The sequence below is a fragment of the Portunus trituberculatus genome, chromosome 37, assembly GCF_017591435.1.
Source record: "Portunus trituberculatus isolate SZX2019 chromosome 37, ASM1759143v1, whole genome shotgun sequence".
NCBI lineage: Eukaryota > Metazoa > Arthropoda > Malacostraca > Decapoda > Portunidae > Portunus > Portunus trituberculatus.
The window spans coordinates 11028163-11048162 of record NC_059291.1 but is presented as its reverse complement, the minus strand read 5'-3'; the positions used below and the strand labels follow the sequence as shown (position 1 = coordinate 11048162).

Genomic DNA, 20000 nt, shown 5'->3' with positions numbered 1-20000 from the left:
AAAGTAAGATACGAAACTCTCTCTCTCTCTCTCTCTCTCTCTCTCTCAGTATTTCCCTCTACCCCCCCCATTCCCCCAGTCCCCAGGCAGTATGGGCAATATTAAAGGACACAGCACAATACTTCAGCGACACTCACGCAAAGAAACGACATTCCTGTAAACAGCGAGGCAAACAGATGGATGAAAGCGGCGCCACCCCATCACCCCTCACCCCTATCCCTCCCTAGCTGGCCCGCACGCAACACTCACCCACACCCACACCCACACACACACACACACACACACACACACAGACAGACATAGAGCCCGCCCCGCCTGTCCTGTCGCCTGCCCACCTGTCATTCTTGCTAGCCGTGACTGTGTGTGTGTGTGTGTGTGTGTGTGTGTGTGTGTGTGTGTGTGTGTGTGTGTGTGTGTGTGTGTGTGTGTTGGATTGTCACTAAGGTTGTTGTCATTTGCAATGTTTTGTTTCATTCTTATTTGTTTTTTGTTTGTTTGTTTGTTTGTTTTGTTTTTATTCTTGTGGTGTGTTTTTTCTTAAATTACTCTCTCAATATATACATTTCTTTATTATTATTATTATTATTATTATTATTATTATTATTATTCGTCCCCTTTCCTCTCTCTTTTCTCTTTTCTTTCTCCCTCTTTCTTTTTTTTCTCCCTTTCTTTTCCTTTTATGTATACTTCAGTTTCTAATACTACGATATCCTAACCTCCTTTTCTTCTCCTCTATCAACCACAGCCTCCTCCTTCTTCTCAACCAAAACCATCTCCTACTCTTCCCCATCATCCTTAATACACATCTCTTCTATCTTTAAAACCTTAACCATTACTTTCTCGCGTATTTTTTTCTCCACCACTACCACCACCACCTCCTCCTCCTCCTCCTCCAGCAGCGCCTCCTCCGGCTAATCGGACCGTCGTGCTCGCCGCCGTTGCAAGAGAAGGGCGATTCCCAATATTGGTTCAGAATCAATACAGCACTAATGAGGGACGCCCGCTGCTGCCCGGGACGGAAACTTGTCGCGCTGCTAAAATTACCGTGTGTGTGTGTGTGTGTGTGTGTGTGTGTGTGTGTGTGTGTGTGTGTGTGTGTGTGTTGTTAGTCTGTCTTTTAGCCTGTTTCTTATCGTGCGGGGTAAAATTTAGGTGTATATGTGTCTCTCTCTCTCTCTCTCTCTCTCTCTCTCTCTCTCTCTCGTCAGTGTCAGTGTTAAGACAGCTTGTAGTTTAGCCTTTCACGTGTGGAAAGTGTTAGGTCACTGTGTGTGTGTGTGTGTGTGTGTGTGTGTGTGTGTGTGTGTGTGTGTGTGTGTGTTGCGGCAGGTGGCTAAGCGGGAAGGTGGCGTGCAGGAGAAAATTTGTGTTTCACGGCGTACTGTGAGGGCGTAGAGTACGTGTGTGTGTGTGTGTGTGTGTGTGTGTGTGTGTGTGTGTGTGTGTGTGTGTGTGTGTGTGTGTGTGTGTGTGTGTGTGTGTGTGTGTGTGTGTGTGTGTGTGTGTGCCGGTTGTCGTTTCATAACACAGGGTACGTTTCCTTTTGCAAAGTGAGAGACGAAGTAAAGGGAAGGGAACGGAAGGCAAGAGTAAGAAGAGTAGGTAAGGAGACTCCAGAGAGAGAGAGAGAGAGAGAGAGAGAGAGAGAGAGAGAGAGAGAGAGAGAGAGAGAGAGAGAGAGAGAGAGAGAGAGAGAGAGAGAGAGAGAGAGAGAGAGAGAGCGCAAGGGGTACATATATAGATACAACAAACAAGCCGTCATTTGTATAATAAGCGATACTTATGTGCTATAATTAAAGAAGAGCGAGTCAGTGGTGGTGGTGGTGGTGGTGGTGGTGGTGGTGCTGGTACGCGGCGCCGCTTTGCTTAGTTAAAAAAAAAAAAAAAAAAAAAGATGGTCTGGTGCTGCGTTTTGATAAGGAAAGGAAACTAACACATACATAAAAAAATTAAATCAATCAATAAAATCAAAAGGAAAAACACCAAACCAAAACTAAACAAACAAAAACCAAAGCAAAACATGAATAAATAAAACAAACCAACCACCACCACCACCACTAAGACCACCACCACCACCACCACTACTCTCTAAGCTCTTCAATCTGACTTCCCTCTGGTGGAGAAAAGAGAGAAGGTTTGAGGAGGAGGAGGAGGAGGAGGAGGAGGAGGAGGAGGAGGAGGAAAAGGAAGAGGAAGAGGAAGAGGAAGAGAAAGAGGAAGAGGTAAATGTTGTGAGTCTAGTTGAATGATAAGCTAAACAACATCCACAGCATTACTGGTGACAGATTAACACCCAATTTGACTGGAGGAGGAGGAGGAGGAGGAGGAGGAGGAGGAGGAGGAGGAGGAGGAGGAAGAGGAGGAGGAGGAGGAAGAGGAAGAGGAGAAGAAAGAGGAAGAGAGGAGGAGGAGGAGGCAGATGAAGAAGCAGTAGGAGAGAGAGAGGAGAGAGAGGTAATATCAGAGAGAGAGAGAGAGAGAGAGAGAGAGAGAGAGAGAGAGAGAGAGAGAGAGAGAGAGAGAGAGAGAGAGAGAGGGGAGGGGAGAGGGAAGTGAGGCGGCGGCGGCGTCTGGTGGCACTGCCCGGCGGCACTCCACCACAGTATTGATCATGTGGGTCCTACCTCTCTCTCTCTCTCTCTCTCTCTCTCTCTCTCTCTCTCTCTCTCTCTCTCTCTGCCCCGCGTCCCCAGTAAATCTCCTGCAGAAGAACTCAAAAGAAAACTCCTCCACCCACCACACTCCTCACCACCACCACCACCACCATTAACATATATATATTAAAGCATTTCTCTCTCTCTCTCTCTCTCTCTCTCTCTCATAATGACAGAAAAAGGAAAAGACAGACCATATTTATTTATCTTCTTAATTTTCTACATCAATGCTTTCTTGATGTCACGAAAAGGAGGAGGAGGAGGAGGAGGAGGAGGAGGAGGAGGAGGAGGAGGAGGAGGAGGAGGAGGAGGAGGAGGAGGATGGCGGGAGGAGGAAGAAGGAGGAGGAAGAGGAAGGAACATTAGACAACAAATAAAGAGCAATAAAGATGAAGTGCCAGGAAGAAGGAGAGGAGAAGGAGCAGGAAAACAAGAAGACGATGAAGACGAAAACGAAAACGAAGAAGAAGGAGAAGAAGAAGTGGAAACGTGTTAATGCTCCACATCCCAAAACGCCTCCACGTCCCATCCACACGTCCATCTGTTTCCCTCTGCTCCTCCATTTTTTCCCTCCTCCTCCCTCAGTCCCTCCATCACAGCGGGCTGCCTCGCTCCTTCCTTCCTTCCTTCCTTCTTCACATATTCCTTCCTTCCTTCCTTCACTCGCTGGACAGTTCCGTCACTCAATTTTAACGAAAGGAAGTTGATTTTTACCTAAACCAGAGAGAGAGAGAGAGAGAGAGAGAGAGAGAGAGAGAGAGAGAGAGAGAGAGAGAGAGACTGAAATACAAATCTTCAGACCATTTCCATCTCTCCTACCTTCTCTCTTCTCTCCCGGCATTCCCTCCCTTCCTCCCTCCCTCCTCTCTTCATTTATCACACAACTAATCAAAATGGAGGGGAGAAGAGGATATAGAAAAAGAGGTGATAGGAGAGGAGAAGATGGAAGGAGGGGAGAAGATAGGAGAAGAGGAGAAGATGGAAGGAGGGGAGGAGATAGGAGACAGAGGAGACACAAGGAGAGGAGGAGATGGAAGGAAAGAGAAGATGGAATGGGAGAAGAGAAAGATGGAATGAAGGATAGAGAGAAGAACTGAAGAAGAAAATGAAAACTAGACGTAAAAAAGGAAATAAAAGCATTCGCCATGAAGAAGAAGAAGAAGAAGAAGAAGAAGAAGAAGAAGAAGAAGAAGAAGAAAAGAAAGAAGAAGAAGAAGAAGAAGAAGAAGAAGAAGAAGAAGAAGAAGAAGAAGAAGAAGAGGAGGAGGAGGAGGAGGAAATAGGAGGAAGAGGAGAGAATAAGAGGAAGAGGAAGAGAAGAGGAAGAGGAAGAGGACGAGGAGGAGGAAGAGGAAGAGGAGGAGGAGGAGACAACAACATATAGGCCTAACTAAAAAGAATTATTATGCATAGAAGTGGTTTCTCTCCCTTTCCTCTGACCCCTCGTTGTCTTCATTCCCGAGGAGGAGGAGGAGGAGGAGGAGGAGGAGGAGGAGGAGGAGGAGGAGGAGGAGGAGGAGGAGGAGGAGGATCTATTTTTTTCTTTTACTTGAGCCGGAAAAACAGAAAAAGGAGGAAAAGCTGAGAGAGAGAGAGAGAGAGAGGGGGAGGTAGATAAGGATGGGAATGTATGGGTGGGAGGTTCACACTGATGGGAATGGGAGGTATGGGAAGGGGAAATATAATAACGAGAAAGAGAAGAGAAGGGGAGGAAAGGAAGGGGTGAAAAAGGGGAAGGGGAGGATGTCAAAGTACCGTAAGGAGGGGAAAGGAATTTGCTGGTTGAACATGAGGGGAAGAGGGGATGGAAAGAGAGGGGAAACTGGGAGGAGGAGGAGGAGGAGGAGGAGGAGGGGAGAACGGAAGGAAAGATGAAGCGAGGGAAGGAAGGAAGACCGCAAAGAAACAATAAATGAGGGAAGAAGAAAGGAAGAAAGAAAATGAAAGAAAGAAAGAAAGAAGGAAGGTAGGAAGGAAGCCAAGAAGGAAACAATTAATGAAGGAAGGAAGGAAGGAAGGAAGGAAGGAAAGGAAGGAAAAAGAAAGAAAAAGAAAGAAAGAAAGAAAAAACCACAAGAGGAAGGAGAGATAGAACAGGATCAAGAGAAAGACGTGGGAAAAGAAACTGAAGGAGGAAAAGGAGGAAAACAAAATTAACGAAAGAAAAACATAAGATGGAAAACCGAAAAGAAGAAAGGAGACGAGGAAAAAAAAAAAAAGGAAAGGGAGACAGGAGGAAGGAAAACTGGAGGCAGAGTAAAGGGGAGAGTAAGAGAGTCAGGGAGATGAAGCGGTCATGAGGGGAAGGAACTGAAAGAGAGAGAGAGAGAGAGAGAGAGAGAGAGAGAGAGAGAGAGAGAGAGAGAGAGAGAGAGAGAGAGAGAGAGAGAGAGAGAGAGAGAGAGAGAGAGAGAGAGAGAGAGAGAGAGAGAGAGAGAGAGGAGAGAGAGAGAGAGAGAAGGAAGAGAAGAAGGACAAACACCACAAGACGCAATTATGACGAGGCAAACTTTGGCTAATTAGGAAACCTGAGAGAGAGAGAGAGAGAGAGAGAGAGAGAGAGAGAGAGAGAGAGAGAGAGAGAGAGAGAGAAATTGGGTACAACTTTTATGCCCATGTTAAAGGTCAGAATAATAAACATAAATAAAATATAACTGGAATCACGGATCTCGTAAACACACACACACACACACACACACACACACACACACACACACACACACACACACACTGAAGACAAAAATTAATGGCTATAATTTCTTGCACGTATCACATGTCAATAACTGGTACGTGCACTAAGCTAAGGGAATGCACTCTAACTAAGTATGCGACATTAAGTACAATTATAGATCAACAAATCAACAGTCTGGTGGAGTTAATCATATATTTTTTTTCATTTTTGTGTTCATTTTTCTCATTATATCCTTTACTCCTTATCCATTTATTTCTCTCATACATCTATTTTACAGCAAACCCTCAATAATTTTATCTTCTTTTCTTCCATTTCTCTTTAATTCTACAACTTTATTCTTTTGTTTCATTTTTTCGTAAACAAGAGTAAACAAATATTTCAACAATCATCTCAATTATTTCATCTATTTTCTTTATCTATTTCAAAGTAAACAGTAATATTTCAACAACCATATCTATTTCACCTATTCTTTTCTTAATCGCTTCAATTTTTCATCGTGTATTGTTATTATTTCATTAACGTAAACGACACAAACATTAAAACTCCACAATCACCTCTCACTTCGTCTACAATTCTTGCCTTCCCCAACTTCAATTCTCTCAGTAGTTGTTCCACACTCTTACTAATCCCTACAAGAATAGACGGCAAAACCACAGCCACTCCCCTAACCAGGTGTGAAATACGAGAAGCGCAACACGGAGGCAGGGAGGGAGGGAGGGAGGGAGGGTACGAGGACAGGCAGCACTCCCTCCTTCGTCTCCTATCATAGCTAGTATCCAAGGCAAGCGGGAAGCGAGCTCTATTCTTTTGTTTAATGTAAGAGAGGGAATCTAGCCAAAGGTAAGAAAACGACTAAATAAAAAAAAAAAAAAGTCCACTTAGATGCCAGTACCCGAGCAGGCCCGAGAGAGTTAGCCAGAAATACGGGATAGACAGGAAACCTCCCTCTTAAATGAGCTCAAGTAAAACAGGCAGATTGAAAATACAGAAGCAGGTAGGAGGTTCCAGACTTTAGCACGTCCATTATTCCTTGCTTAAGTAAACTTCCATTCCCTTCATGAAACAGCCTAACAGAACAGGTTTGGAATGTACAAGGGAAGCTACTAACAAGAAGCCATCAGACTAGACAAAAAACATGCCGATAAATTTCCACCAGACTGACTGAACTGAAGACAAGAAAGACTGCAGGAGGCCACCAGACAGACCTACACGTGGTTACTCTCTATATAAACCACGCCTATCTATTTCCAGACTATAACTCGACTGGGCTGGACTGACAAGTGAGAAAAGATATCGCAAGTTATATTTATTAACTGTATGACTGAGTGACCTGACATAAAACAAATAAATAAAATAAATCATCATTACGACTGACTAAGGTATAAACTCAACCGACTAAACTGGCTGGCTATATAAGAGTGACGCAACACTCACAACGGACTCTCCTCTCCGGACGTGCTTGCTGGATACGGCTCGGCTTGGCTCGGCTCGGCTCGGCTCGGCTCGGCTCGGCTCGGCTTGTCTGGGTCCGTGCATTGCTGACTGCCGTACCCTTTCTCTCCCATCACTAAATTATGCAGATTAATGAAGCGTATGTCTGTGTGTGCAGTCTCTCTCTCTCTCTCTCTCTCTCTCTCTCTCTCTCTCTCTCTCTCTCTCTCTCTCTCTCTCTCTATGCATCAGTGACAGGCTGCATTCACACGACTGCTCTCTCTCTCTCTCTCTCTCTCTCTCTCTCTCTGCCACCGCCGCAGGTGTAGGAAGAGGGAGGGAGAGAGGGAGGGGAGGGAAAATGGGGTGGATCCGGCCCTCAGGGAATCTTTGGTGTGTGTGTGTGTGTGTGTGTGTGTGTGTGTGTGTGTGTGTGTGTGTGTGTGTGTGTGTGTGTGTGTGTGTGTGTGAACCTTCCTGACGAGTCCTGATTTTATTTTAATGTGGGAAAAAGAAAAAAGAAAAGAAAAAAACCTTCCTTCTTCCTTCCACCTCCTCGTCTTCCTCTTTTCCATCTGGCATTGTAATCTTTCTCGAATACTGTGAGTTGCTTTACATTTTCACTTCCATTTCATCCTCCTCCTCCTCCTCCTCTTAGTCACACAACGCCCGTTTCCCTTCTACTCCTCCTCCTCCTCTTACTCACACAACGCCTGTTTCCCTTCTCCTCCTCCTCCTCCTCCTCGTGTCTTCCTCCCTTCCTCCACGTGACCGAATAAGCAAGAGTCAGTGTCTTTAGAGCGAGGAGGAGCAGGAGGAGGAGGAGGAGGAGGAGGTTAAGGGACAGGTTCTCTCTCCTTCTCTTCTTCCCTTCTTGGTTTGTGATTTACAGTGCGGCTCACGTGAGTTACCTGGCTGGCAAGGGAAGGTTATAGAGAAGTCGGGTCCCTCCCTCCCCTCTCCCTCTCTCTCTCTCATGATCTTCCCTGTCCCCGCCCTCACACGCATCCGCTCCTCCGTCACGCTACTACTACTACTACTACTACTACTACTACCACCACCACAACTACTAGCACCACCACCACCACCACCACCATCTACTACTACTACTACTACTACTCCCAGCGCCACCACCACCACTACTACCACCACCGCCACCACCACTACTACTGTTTCTACTACTACTACTACTACTATTGTTGCTGCTACTTGGCTTCTTAGTGCTTGCGGTGGTGATAATGATGATGATGGTGTGATGATACGGAGGATTGCGTGATGTGGTGGTGGTGGTGGTGGTGGTGGTGGTGGCGGTGGCGGTGATGGTAATGATGGTGGTGGTGGTGGTACAGGAAATGTTTGTAATTCTTTCTTATGGAAGTTTATTGAGTGGAGAAATATTTATTATTGTTGTTATTTTTGCTAAGGAATGGGGAGGTATAAAGAGAGAGAGAGCCGCAAGAGGAGGAGGAGGAGGAGGAGGAGGAGGAGGAGGAGGAGGAGGAGGAGGAGGAGGAGGAGGAGGAGTCTAGTGTCGCGTCCCCTTCCCTGCACACGTGTCTGGGTGTGTCCGTATCAGTGTGTGTGTGTGTGTGTGTGTACCAACACCCGTCGTGTCGTTTATTTTCGCCTGTACTGATAAATAATACCACTATCACCACCACCACCACCACCACCACCACCAAAAACAACAACACACACACACACACACACCACAAACAAACCATCACTCTACACTAATAAAGACTCGAAAACAAAAATGACGAATAATCAATAAAAATGCATCTAAACAAGTACCTCCACTGACTGTCTCCCTCCCTCCCTCCCTCTCTCCTTCCCTATGTTGCATCATGTCTCCCTTACACCACCTGACCCACCTCTCTCTCTCTCTCTCTCTCTCTCTCTCTCTCTCAACACAGGTAACAGCGGGAAATTCCTGAAGGATGTCGTCACTTGACCCATCACTAGATCCTTTTCATTCTCCTCCACCTCCTCCTCCTGGCTGTCTATTCCAATCACTACATCCTCTTCTTCCTCCTCCTGCGTGTCTGTCCACCACTAACACTCCTAACAGTAACCCTTTCTCCTCCTCCTCCTCCTTTCTGTCTATATCTATCACTACACCCTCCCCACACCACTTCCACCACCACCACCACCACCACCACCTCCTCCTCCTCCTCCTCCTCCTCCTCCTGTGTCTCTGTCCATCACTAAAGCTTCCTCACAGACACTCCTGCAGACAGGCGCCAAAACAGCCATCCAGCCCGCCAGACAGTCAGACACACAGACAGACAGACGCCCTTCATCATCTCCAGTCTCATTGTTTCTCTCTTTCTATCCAAGCCAATTTGCACCTTTTCTCTTGGCCTCCTCATTTTAATCCCAAAATTTCTGGTACGTATCCAATACTCTTAAATCAGAATAAACAGCGAGAATGTTTTTTTTTTCTTTCTTCTCTTTCTCTTTCCTCGCATCGAAGATAATTTTCATCCCTCTTCCGGCCGATAATCTTCAGGCCATCCACCTTTTCAATGTTGATGGAAGGTTAATGCAATGAGCTTCTTCCTTCTCCTTCTCCTTCTCCTCCTCCTCCTCCTCCTCTTCCTCCTCCAGCCACCGTCATGAGTTCTCTCTCTCTCTCTCTCTCTCTCTCTCTCTCTCTCTCTCTCTCTCTCTCTCTCTCTCTCCGCGCAAAAGCTTTGAAGTAATACTAATTTGATAAAACTTAATCCATTCTCTCTCTCTCTCTCTCTCTCTCTCTCTCTCTCTCTCTCTCTCGGGACCAGCCGCTCTCTCACACACTTATTCTCCGCGTAACTAGTTTAATACGTGACTCATCCCATCCACTCAAGGCGGTTTAGTTCTGACTCCTGTGATGGATGTGAGTGAGTGAGAGCGCGAACGTGTGTCTGTGTGTAATATGTACAGATAAGTGAGTGTGTTCTCAGGATATCAAATAACGTTAAAAAAGACTAACTATGCATCTCCCTCCTCAGCAATGTGTCAGTTATCTCCTCCCCTTTCCTCACTCCCCACTACGCCCCACCCCTAACCATGCTAGTGTAGTAAAGTTACGTTGTGCATATTAACACAATCAGCCTTCTCTAACACCCTATCCCACGCCTCCCCCCCCCCCAGGCTTTAGTGCAAGGTCGTTGAAGGATACGGTAATAAAGCAAGTCTCTCCCTCTCTCAATTATACACATTTCCTACTGGTGTTTCCCCTACAAGAGTCCAAACCAGGAAAATTGTTCGTCGTTTCTAGAATCGTGGAGGCACCAGCATGACCCACGCCCTCCATCCTCAATCTGGAGCTTCGATATCGAGTTCATGCAGTCTTGATCGCTGCCTGAGTTTTTTAAAGGTCGAGGGTGAGGATCAAGGTGATGGCGGGATTGTTCCTTCGTCCCCTTCCATGCGAAACGTGAGGGGCGAGAGGCGGCATTTCCGTAGTTTGCCATTAAGAAAATGTCACGCAAATCCTTCATTTCAAAAGATGAGAAAGAGAGCTGACCCAAATAAAGTTAGTTAGCTTTTTCTATATATGGAACAAGACAGAGGTAATCCCAAAACAAAGACAGCTGAAGTGATGTATTATGACATGAGGTGTCTACAGAAGAGATAAATGACAGAAAAGTTTAACAGATCCTTCAGCTCAGACGACGGTATGAGGAGATAGAAAACAGTATTACATACGTTTTGGTTTATAACAAGAGGGGAAACACTTAACGAAGAAAGAAGATATAGGAGAGAAATATTAAGTTCAAGTTTTGAGAGGGACTGGGCAAAACAAACTAATATTCACCATTTCTGTCGTTGTTGGTGATGGTGACCCAGAAGTCAATGGTCTTCTCAGGTCCCAGCTCCTCGTAGTCCCACTTCTTCTTCACCCGGACGGCGCCGTTGCTGTCCACCTCCACCCACGGGTTGTCGTCGCGGATCTTAAATGTCTCCCACTGGATTTCCTTCTCGAGCTGGAAGACCACCTTTTTCTCCACGGCGCCGTCAGCCTCTGAGAAGACCATTTCCTTGGTATGGCGCAGCTGGCCGCGCTTCACGCGTTTCTTGGCGCTGCGTTTGGACACGATGTGTTCCGGGTAGGCGTCGTACTCGATGTCATTGCTCTCGCCGGTGAAAAGGGAGTCGCTGGGGGAACGGAATTCAATGTGAGCCTTGGCCAGCACGTCTGAGTAAAGAGTCGGCTTGCGCTTGTCGAAGGCCTCCAGCTCCAGCTCGTACACCATCGTCTCGGGCGGCTCGATCACCATGATCTCGCCTGTTTGCGGCACGATGGTAAAGATGTTGGACGGGTACGCCAGGCGGTACACCACCTTGTCGCCGTCGCCATCATGAGCAGTGACCCGACCCAGCTTGTCGAACCGCGAAATGTTGAGCGGGACGAAGAAGTAGAACATGCTCTGGGTGAACACAGGGGCATGGTCGTTCATGTCCAGGATGTGTACGTTGATCTTTGCCTCGGCAGTGTCCATTCCCTCCTTGTCATAGGCGCGCAGCACCAGGCGGTACAGATCCTGAGCCTCACGGTCCAGCGCCTGGCGCGTCACCACCGTGGGGATGCCGCCCACGTGATGCAGGGCGAACACCGAGTGGCCGCCCAGCAGCTCGTACCTTACGTCTTCCTCGCCCATGGCCTCCAGGTCGTCGAGGCCCTGCAGTTCCGTGCCGGCGGGTAGGTTTTCGTACACGGAAGCATCGTACTCAGGCTTGAGGAAGCGCAGCATGGTCTGGTGGTCCTTGATGGCCACCCTGATGGCGTAGACCTGAGTGTCGCCGTTGGCGTACTTTGTGGCCACACGCAAGGTAGCCACGCGACCCAGCAGAGGGGTGAGGCGAGAAACCGTCATCACCTCGCCGTTGTCCAGCGCGGCGAAATAATCTGAGTACTCACTATCCATCAACTTAGTGACCGTTTGACCATCTTTTAACTTGATCTTGTGTACAATATGCGCAGGGGTCACATCATGCGGCACAGCCGCACTGTACATCACTTCGGGCAACATCTCTGCACTCACACACACCGCCATCACCAACAGGGCCGCCCCCACCCGGCCCAGCACACCGCGCGGCACCATTGTAACCACCTTCGCAACACTGCTATACTCCACAACACGTCAACACTCCGACATGCCACTTCATAGCCGACAACCTGCAACACAAGGCAACACATTACCAAACACGCCCATCTAAACCACAGACTAAGCGGGCGGCAAGACTCCCGTCGCCTCTATAATGACACCATGACTCATTCGAGCCCGTTCCTCTCCCTCCCTACAGGAAACGTCGGCATGCAGGTGACTACACCTCACTACCTACTCTAACAACATCGCCACCACTCGTGTTCAGTCAACGCAACTTCCTATTACAGCTACTACCTCATCACTGCTCTATATGAACAAACATCCAAATGACTTTTTTTTTACAAGCTTAGACAAAGATGCATTACCAATCACTTGGGAAACTACCAATTAATATCCATCAGTTGCTCAGCTCATTATGTGTGATGGTAATTGGTGGTTCACTTGGAGCGCCGATCGTTATCAAACATTTAGGGTGTGTGTGTGTGTGTGTGTGTGTGTGTGTGTGTGTGTGTGTGTGTGTGTGTGTGTGTGTGTGTGTGTGTGTGTGAGCGCGCGCGTGCGTGTGGTTGTGAGCGTGTTGTTATATATATATATATATATATATATATATATATATATATATATATATATATATATATGTGTGTGTGTGTGTGTGTGTGTGTGTGTGTGTGTGTGTGTGTGTGTATCTATGAATATGTGTGTATGTATATTTATGTATCCGTGTGTGTGTGTGTGTGTGTGTGTGTGTGTGTGTGTGTGTGTGTGTGTGTGTGTGTGTGTGTGTGTGTGTATCTATGAATGTATGTATATATATATATATATATATATATATATATATATATATATATATATATATATATATATATATGTACCCGTGTGTGTGTGTGTGTGTGTGTGTGTGTGTGTGTGTGTGTGTGTGTGTGTGTGTGTGTGTGTGTGTGTGTGTGTGTGTGTGTGTGTGTGTGTGTGTGTGTGTGTGTGTGTGTGTGTGTGTGTGTGTGTGTGTGTGTGTGTGTGTGTGTGTGTGTGTGTGTGTGTGTGTGTGTGTACTGTATATATATGTGTGTACTATATATATATATATATATATATATATATATATATATATATATATATATATGTGTGTGTGTGTGTGTGTGTGTGTGTGTGTGTGTGTGTGTGTACCCAGCAGGAAGGTAACCAGAAGGAACCATCAATCCTTCATAAAATCCTGAACATTTCAATAAACTCCCGACATATACTGAGGAGCTGGAACCTCCTCGGGTGCGTTACAATCACCACTCCACTAGCCCCGTCCACACCTGTGCCCGTGACACCGCTAAGCCTCCACGACGTGAAGCCTCTGCCGCCGGTGCAGCAGGGCCGCCATCCCTGCACAAATCAGGATCTATCAAACAAAGGAAGCGGGTCTAGTACCTTAAAGTCCTGGATGTAATTCAGTAATACTAACGAATTACCTGAACACCGGTAAACAGCACCGTGCCCAACACCCTACACTGCCTGCTTTGTTGCACACACCTCCTATCCTTCATCTTAGCCTCGCATCAACACCAAACTTTACTACAATATTTTCATCATTTCCCTCCTAATTCCTCATGTGCACTGCCTCTTACACTCCTTCTCTTGGTGTAGTATTACCTCGGCTTCTCCTGCCCACCCCTTTCTCTCTCTCCCCTACCACTCAATACCTCCAAATTCACCCAGTCCTTTTAATCAGTCCTTGTTCACTTCACATATGTCTTGGTATACAGTTTACCCTTCATGGTTCTAGTTTCCTTCAGTTAGTCAAGTAGTACCTCTCCTTCCTGGTCACCACTCCGGCCCAACACAAGGTGACAACCACACCAGGTAAAGCAACCTTCCTGCCTCCACCGATGTTTGACTCGCTCAGTCCACCATCACGACTACAATCCACCGTTCGATCACAGAGGCACTTCAAACACGTCTTTCACTCCCTCTTTTCAATAAGGAGAGAGAACTCACTCATCACTCACCGCAAAGTATCTTGAAAAAGTGGGGAGCGCGTCTCACAACACCCGACCACCACACTCAGCCATGACCGTTTGGTAGAGCAGCGGCTGTTCTTCCCTCCTCACCGCCGCCCCGCAGCCTCCGCGCAGGTGCACTCTTCTCTCTGTTTTCTACTTTTAACGAGATGATTAGGGAGTCATCATTCTATGTAAGGACTTCTGCACTTTGTTTAGTCGTCACGCTATCACGAGGCAAAATTGGGTGAGATAGTAGGCAGCCCACAAGACAGAAAACTACGATAAGGTACTGCAAGTCTCCCCCATCGATTGCCGCCGCCGCGCATGTGCCAAATGCGCGCAGAGTGAACTCATTCAGGGATTTTTATATAGACACGTCAATATTTTACCACCTAATCATTACGTTAATCTAATAATATGAAAAGTCAAATAGCTATAATGAACGTCTTACATCCACACCAAAACGATCAATAAGTAAGACCAATTCTGAGGAGAAGAAGCGGCGGAACAACGAGTGGAAGAGCTACTATGGAGAAGTCGGAGGGAGGGAAGGAGGAAAGGGGGTGGGAAGAAGAGGGAGGGGAGGCAGGTTAAGACCGCCACCTCCCGGATCAAAGACCTGGCGGGCACCTGCTGCTGGACCGCCTACCTCACTTTTTAAACAACGGCCACAGTTGTCGCACTAAATAAACAAATGAAGGTGGCCGTGCTCCATGACGAGTGAAAAGAAAGACGGACTGCTTTTCTTCTCTCTTAACGCTGACTAGATCATGTTCGGAGTCGTTAGCTTAAAAAGGAAGTACAGGTATGCGTTAACCGATAAACAAAGGAAGGACCCAGACAGTCCCGAAAAACGTTAAAAAACAGCGCTAAAAATAAGTATTATTGTACGCACAATTAAGCAGTAGTGCACAGCCTTTGCCCCGACGACCCTCACTTTGTATGGATTTTTAAATCTAACGCCTCTTTGTAATGGTGGAAAACCTGAACTAAGAGAGAGAGAGAGAGAGAGTAATAATAACAATACCATTGTTATTATACCTGTCAAGCTACTGTGGTGTCTTGCCGTAAGATTTTGCGCTAGAGACCATAAGTTTGTTTATAAAACGGTAATTGAATCATAAGAAAATCATATTTTTGTCATTCAATATATATTTGTTTTCAAACAAATGCAGAATGAAAACACAATGTAAACACTATGAATACCACATAATGAAAAACAGGATGTAGTTTACAAAAGTTCTTGTTAATATTACTATTTTTCATTATGCTGTGTTCATACTGTGTCATGTGTTTACATTGTGTACAACAGTACCTTCATCACTTCAGAATGGGAATTTATTTCAAATTGTTTAACCCTTCAGTACTGAGACTCATTTTTCCCACGAGTTTCGGGTATGATTAGATTATTTGATTTGCATTAGGAGAGGTCTATCGAAGTCAGAAGATTAATGGCCAGTCTTCACTATTCTAATCACCATGTAGTAAGCATAATGAATATGGAAACGTGTCATGGTACTGAGAAGGTTAACACAAGCACATTAAAAAAAGTCGTTTACGGAGAAAAAACGTAAGATTTTCAATTTATGCCATAAGACTTGAAAATCATAGAAATTACGTAAGATTTATGCAAAAAAAAAAAAAAACAAGACTTGACACGTATGTATTATTGTAATCATTACCATTATTGCTATTATTATTATTATTATTATTATTATTATTATTATTATTACAGTGTGTGTGTGTGTGTGTGTGTGTGTGTGTGTGTGTGTGTGTGTGTGTGTGTGTGTGTAAGGAAAGGGTAGGAAACGAGGAAAATGAGAACTTATTTGTCCTATTATAGTTTTGCCTGTAAATCTTTTTATAGAGTAACAAACTAATTCCAACAAATCTAATATATATATATATATATATATATATATATATATATATATATATATATATATATATATATATAATTTTTTTTACCATTAATTGATATATAACATCCAACATTTACCGCTCTATCCTCGCCTAATGCCTAATGCAAGGACTTCATATGGAACTGTTTGAGAATCCGCTACAATCAGTGAGAATGAATAGAAAACGGATTTCTTCGGTAACTATAATAATTATTCAAATCTTATTGCAAGCTACGAAAATGTTTTGTGTTTATTATATGCATCCACAACTTTGACTGTTTCTCTTGTATTATTGCAGCTTTTCTTTTTTTAACAATAGGAAATTACCTGTTGGCAAGAAACACAAGATAAATAATATAGGTGTATTACTATCCGCACTATAGTTATTATTTGTATGTTAAAACCTTATAACCAATGCATTTCATTACATGCTGATTACCCATATTTACAGTTAGTCTTATCCAAATGTAAAGGATAAACAGATTCATAAATAAAAAAAAAAAAACATAAACCATTCTTATGCTAACTGATCATCACTTCTTTTTCTGGACTCACACGTGACACACCATGCTTCTGACAGCCCTCCTCAGCCACACTATAGGTCGACACTCCTCACTCGGCCGTTTGATTTAACTACACCACGCTTCATTTACTATAGTATTATAGCAAACATTACAATCTATAAAGGGAGAGAAATGTGTAATATACGGATACTATTGTTTAAAGGGAAGATGTAAATGTCCCTGGAATGGTACCTAATGTGATGTTTGTAGTGTTAACCGTACGGTGAATGAGACTAACATGGTGCTTTCCACAGTGTTACATTGCTTTCGTGGGTGTTATGCGCGCCTTGTGGTGTAATCACTTAGCCTATGATGCTTTCACGGGTCGTATGCGTCACTCGCCACCGCCATTATGACACAGCAACTACGGCCACACTCGCGGGTTAAGTCACTCGTGATCATGTGAATAAGGCCTGAGTCACCCTGTCATGATGCTGCAGGTTCTTGTATGTATGTTATGACGACACTGTACTTACGTAGAAAGACTCACAAAATAACACGTCTCTGAGTTTTATACACCGGAAGGATTATCAGTGGACATTATATACTTAAAACGTTATCAGAGTAAATTGTGATATGATGAGGCATTAGGCCACCTGTCCCTCAAAATACGGAATCGTTCTATATTGATAAGTGAAATGTTGCGTTCCGTTTTTAACCAATACGGAACGCTATTTCTTCCGATTAGCCTGTATGAATAGTCAAGTCTATAAAATCATTAATTCAAAATGATCATGAACAAATATTGAGTCAAATCCATAAATATTTAACAAAAATATGAGTTTGTTAGGGGTCGTTGAGTGGTTTAAAGTTACCTACGTGTCACTATGATATCCAGGTTCTAGGTGGTTACATCCAAGATGAGCTTGGGTGGTGATATGGCCTCTACTATGGGTACCACTATAAACAAAATTGCCTGCGCCACTAATGGGCGGAAGCTGAACAGCGCTTCCTACGTACTCTTCAAGTGTGCCTACAGGCGCTATGAGCCTTAACATAAAAAAAATAATAAATAAATAAATAAATAAATAAATAAATATATATATATATATATATATATATATATATATATATATATATATATATATATATATATATATATATATATACATGATAAGTATGCTTTGTAATGTCTCTCCTTCCATCATCTACTGTCCTCCACCACTATATATATATATATATATATATATATATATATATATATATATATATATATATATATATATATATATATATATATTTTTTTTTTTTTTTTTTTTTTATAACGGCTGTCACGGGTGGAGAACGGTGCTGCTGCGTCATGTCTAAGTTCTGATAGGTAATACTGAACAATGGATTACCTCTTCAGGTTGTCTCGACTCCCTCCTTCCCCAAAAAAGACGAAGAAGCAGATGCGCCTCAAAAAAAAAGCGACAAGAATGGAAAGCTGATGATTCACGCCTTCAATAATGTGTTACTAACAACTCAACTGATGTTTTCTGAAATATACCTCATATTTAGTCCAGATAACCTTCAATTTCCCCTGATACAGGATACTTATGGAAAAACTTACCTTCAAGTTCCGGTGAGAGATGGGCTCTCTCCACTCGCCACCATGCACTGCTTCACTTTTACTGCGTTCCGTATATTCATTCATTTATTTATTCATTTTTTTCTTTTTTCATTTTGTTTTATTATTATTATTATTATTATTATTATTATCATTATTATCATTATTATTATTATTATTATTATTATTATCATTATTATTATTTTCATTTTCATTTATTTCATTTCATTTTATTTATCTATTTATCTTATTTTATTTATTTTTTTTTCTTTCTTTTGGAATGGAGGTGGCAATCCTGTGCCTAGTACCAAAGTGCATTATATCTGGATGGTTGGGAAACAGTCGCTCAATATGTCAGCAATATACCAAATTTGATGTTCATGCAGTTGTTGAGGGACTTTTGCGAAACAGTCGTTGGATTTGCTGAGCGACTGTCACTGAGCAACAATGTATCTTGCATGGTTTGAGATACATCAGAGAAGTATATTTACATACCAATATTTTCAGTAAACTATTCGGTAATCATTTACAGTCCCCCCCCCCACCTCTCTCTCTCTCTCTCTCAATCACTGCTCTCAGCATGGGGTAGGTGCTTTCTCATCGCCTGAGGGAAGCGTATAGTTTAGCGAGTAAAGCTAACAGGTTTTACCAAGGTGCTTAAGCAAAATATTACACACAAGTACACATAGGTAAAGTTAACAGATTTTAGCGAAATACTTAAACAAAATATTGCGCGAGCACACACACACACACACACACACACACACACACACACACACACACACACACACACACACACACACACACACACACACACATCATCATCATCATCATCATCATCATCATTAACATCATTGATGGCGTATATACAAAACAAATTTTCAAAAAAACATTAAAGATACTCGCATAATCAGCAGGGCGCCATGATGGTGGTGGTGGTGGCGGCGGCGGCGGCAGTATTATGTGCGACATTATATTAAAAGAAGTAAATTTCGCAAGTGCACGTTAAACCCCATGTATCTGACGTTAATGAGGAGGAGGAGGAGAAGAGAAAGAGAGAGGGAGGGTGCAAAGTCAGAGGAAGCAAAGGGAGGAATAAAAAGAGAAAAGGGTGTGGAGAGAATGTGAAACAACGAAGCAAGGTAAAGAAGGAAATATTCTCTCTCTCTCTCTCTCTCTCTCTCTCTCTCTCTCTCTTGAACTACTGCTTGTACCTTATTCCTTTCCTTTCACTTCCTTTCATTTCCTTTCCTTTCATCGCCTTTATTTGCGCAAAACGACCTTCATAAATGCAGGAGGCAGTGTTGGGTGGCCGGCAAGGGTCTGGGGGTATCATGTGAGGCTGTGTTGGTGGGTTGCTGCTTGTGAAGTAACCTGGACATGCAATAACAGGATAAAAGCAAGAAATGGAGGGCTCACGTTACAAATATGAGACGGTGGATATTGAAAAGAGTTAGCTGAGCAGTACTTAGATAGAGAAGGGAAGGTTAGTTTAGTGGGGCTGGGAAGTGACAATGGGCGTGGCGTGATCACGGAGGAGGATGTAGGGAGTGGATGGGCGGTGATGGTGATAGTGGTGGTGATAGTAATGGTGGTGGAGGGTGCGACAGACACGGCACAAAGGAAGTGTTTAGGTGATTGAAGAAAGGAAGAACTCAAGGCCAGAGAGAGAGAGAGAGAGAGAGAGAGAGAGAGAGAGAGAGAGAGAGAGAGAGAGAGAGAAAGGGGAGTGGGGAGTCATACTGCAGGAAATGACGGGGGATACACGTAAAGGTTTTGGTGGCGCTGGTGGTGGTGGCGTGACTATGCTGGCGGGGGCGGCGGTGGGTCGGGTGAAGATTGAGGTGCTGTAAGTGGTGTCAGAGGAGAATATGACGTCAGCATCGAGCCTCAGCACATAGCCCGGGGCTCTCCTTCCTTCCTCACCATCCATGCACCCCACGCGCAGGCCGTCCACCCACCACCACCACCACTAGCTTTTCCCTACCTTGCTTCACACCCCCTTCACGAACTCTTGTCAATGTGCCCACTTACTATAGCACTGATGTTGCTGCTACTGCTGCTGCTGCTGCTGCTGCTGCTACTACTACTACTACTACTACTACTACTACTACTACTACTACTAC

At 44.3% G+C, this 20000-nt stretch overlaps 1 protein-coding gene across 12 annotated transcripts in view; it reads right to left on the bottom strand.

The window, feature by feature from the left end:
* Positions 1–14023, bottom strand: part of LOC123514020 (neural-cadherin-like) — a 225834-nt gene extending 211811 nt beyond the window's left edge. For 11 of the 12 annotated variants that reach the window (XM_045271585.1, XM_045271579.1, XM_045271583.1 and 8 more), the window contains exons 1-2: positions 13868–14023; positions 10580–11941 (exon numbers count right to left, since the gene is read on the bottom strand). In XM_045271585.1, the coding sequence (XP_045127520.1) occupies positions 10580–11867 (1288 nt within the window). In that variant the 5' untranslated portion in view covers positions 11868–11941; positions 13868–14023. Of the gene's footprint in view, positions 1–10579; positions 11942–13856 lie in introns of all 12 variants that reach the window. The other variant, XM_045271582.1, reaches the window with a different exon arrangement.
* Positions 14024–20000: the final 5977 nt, after the last annotated feature.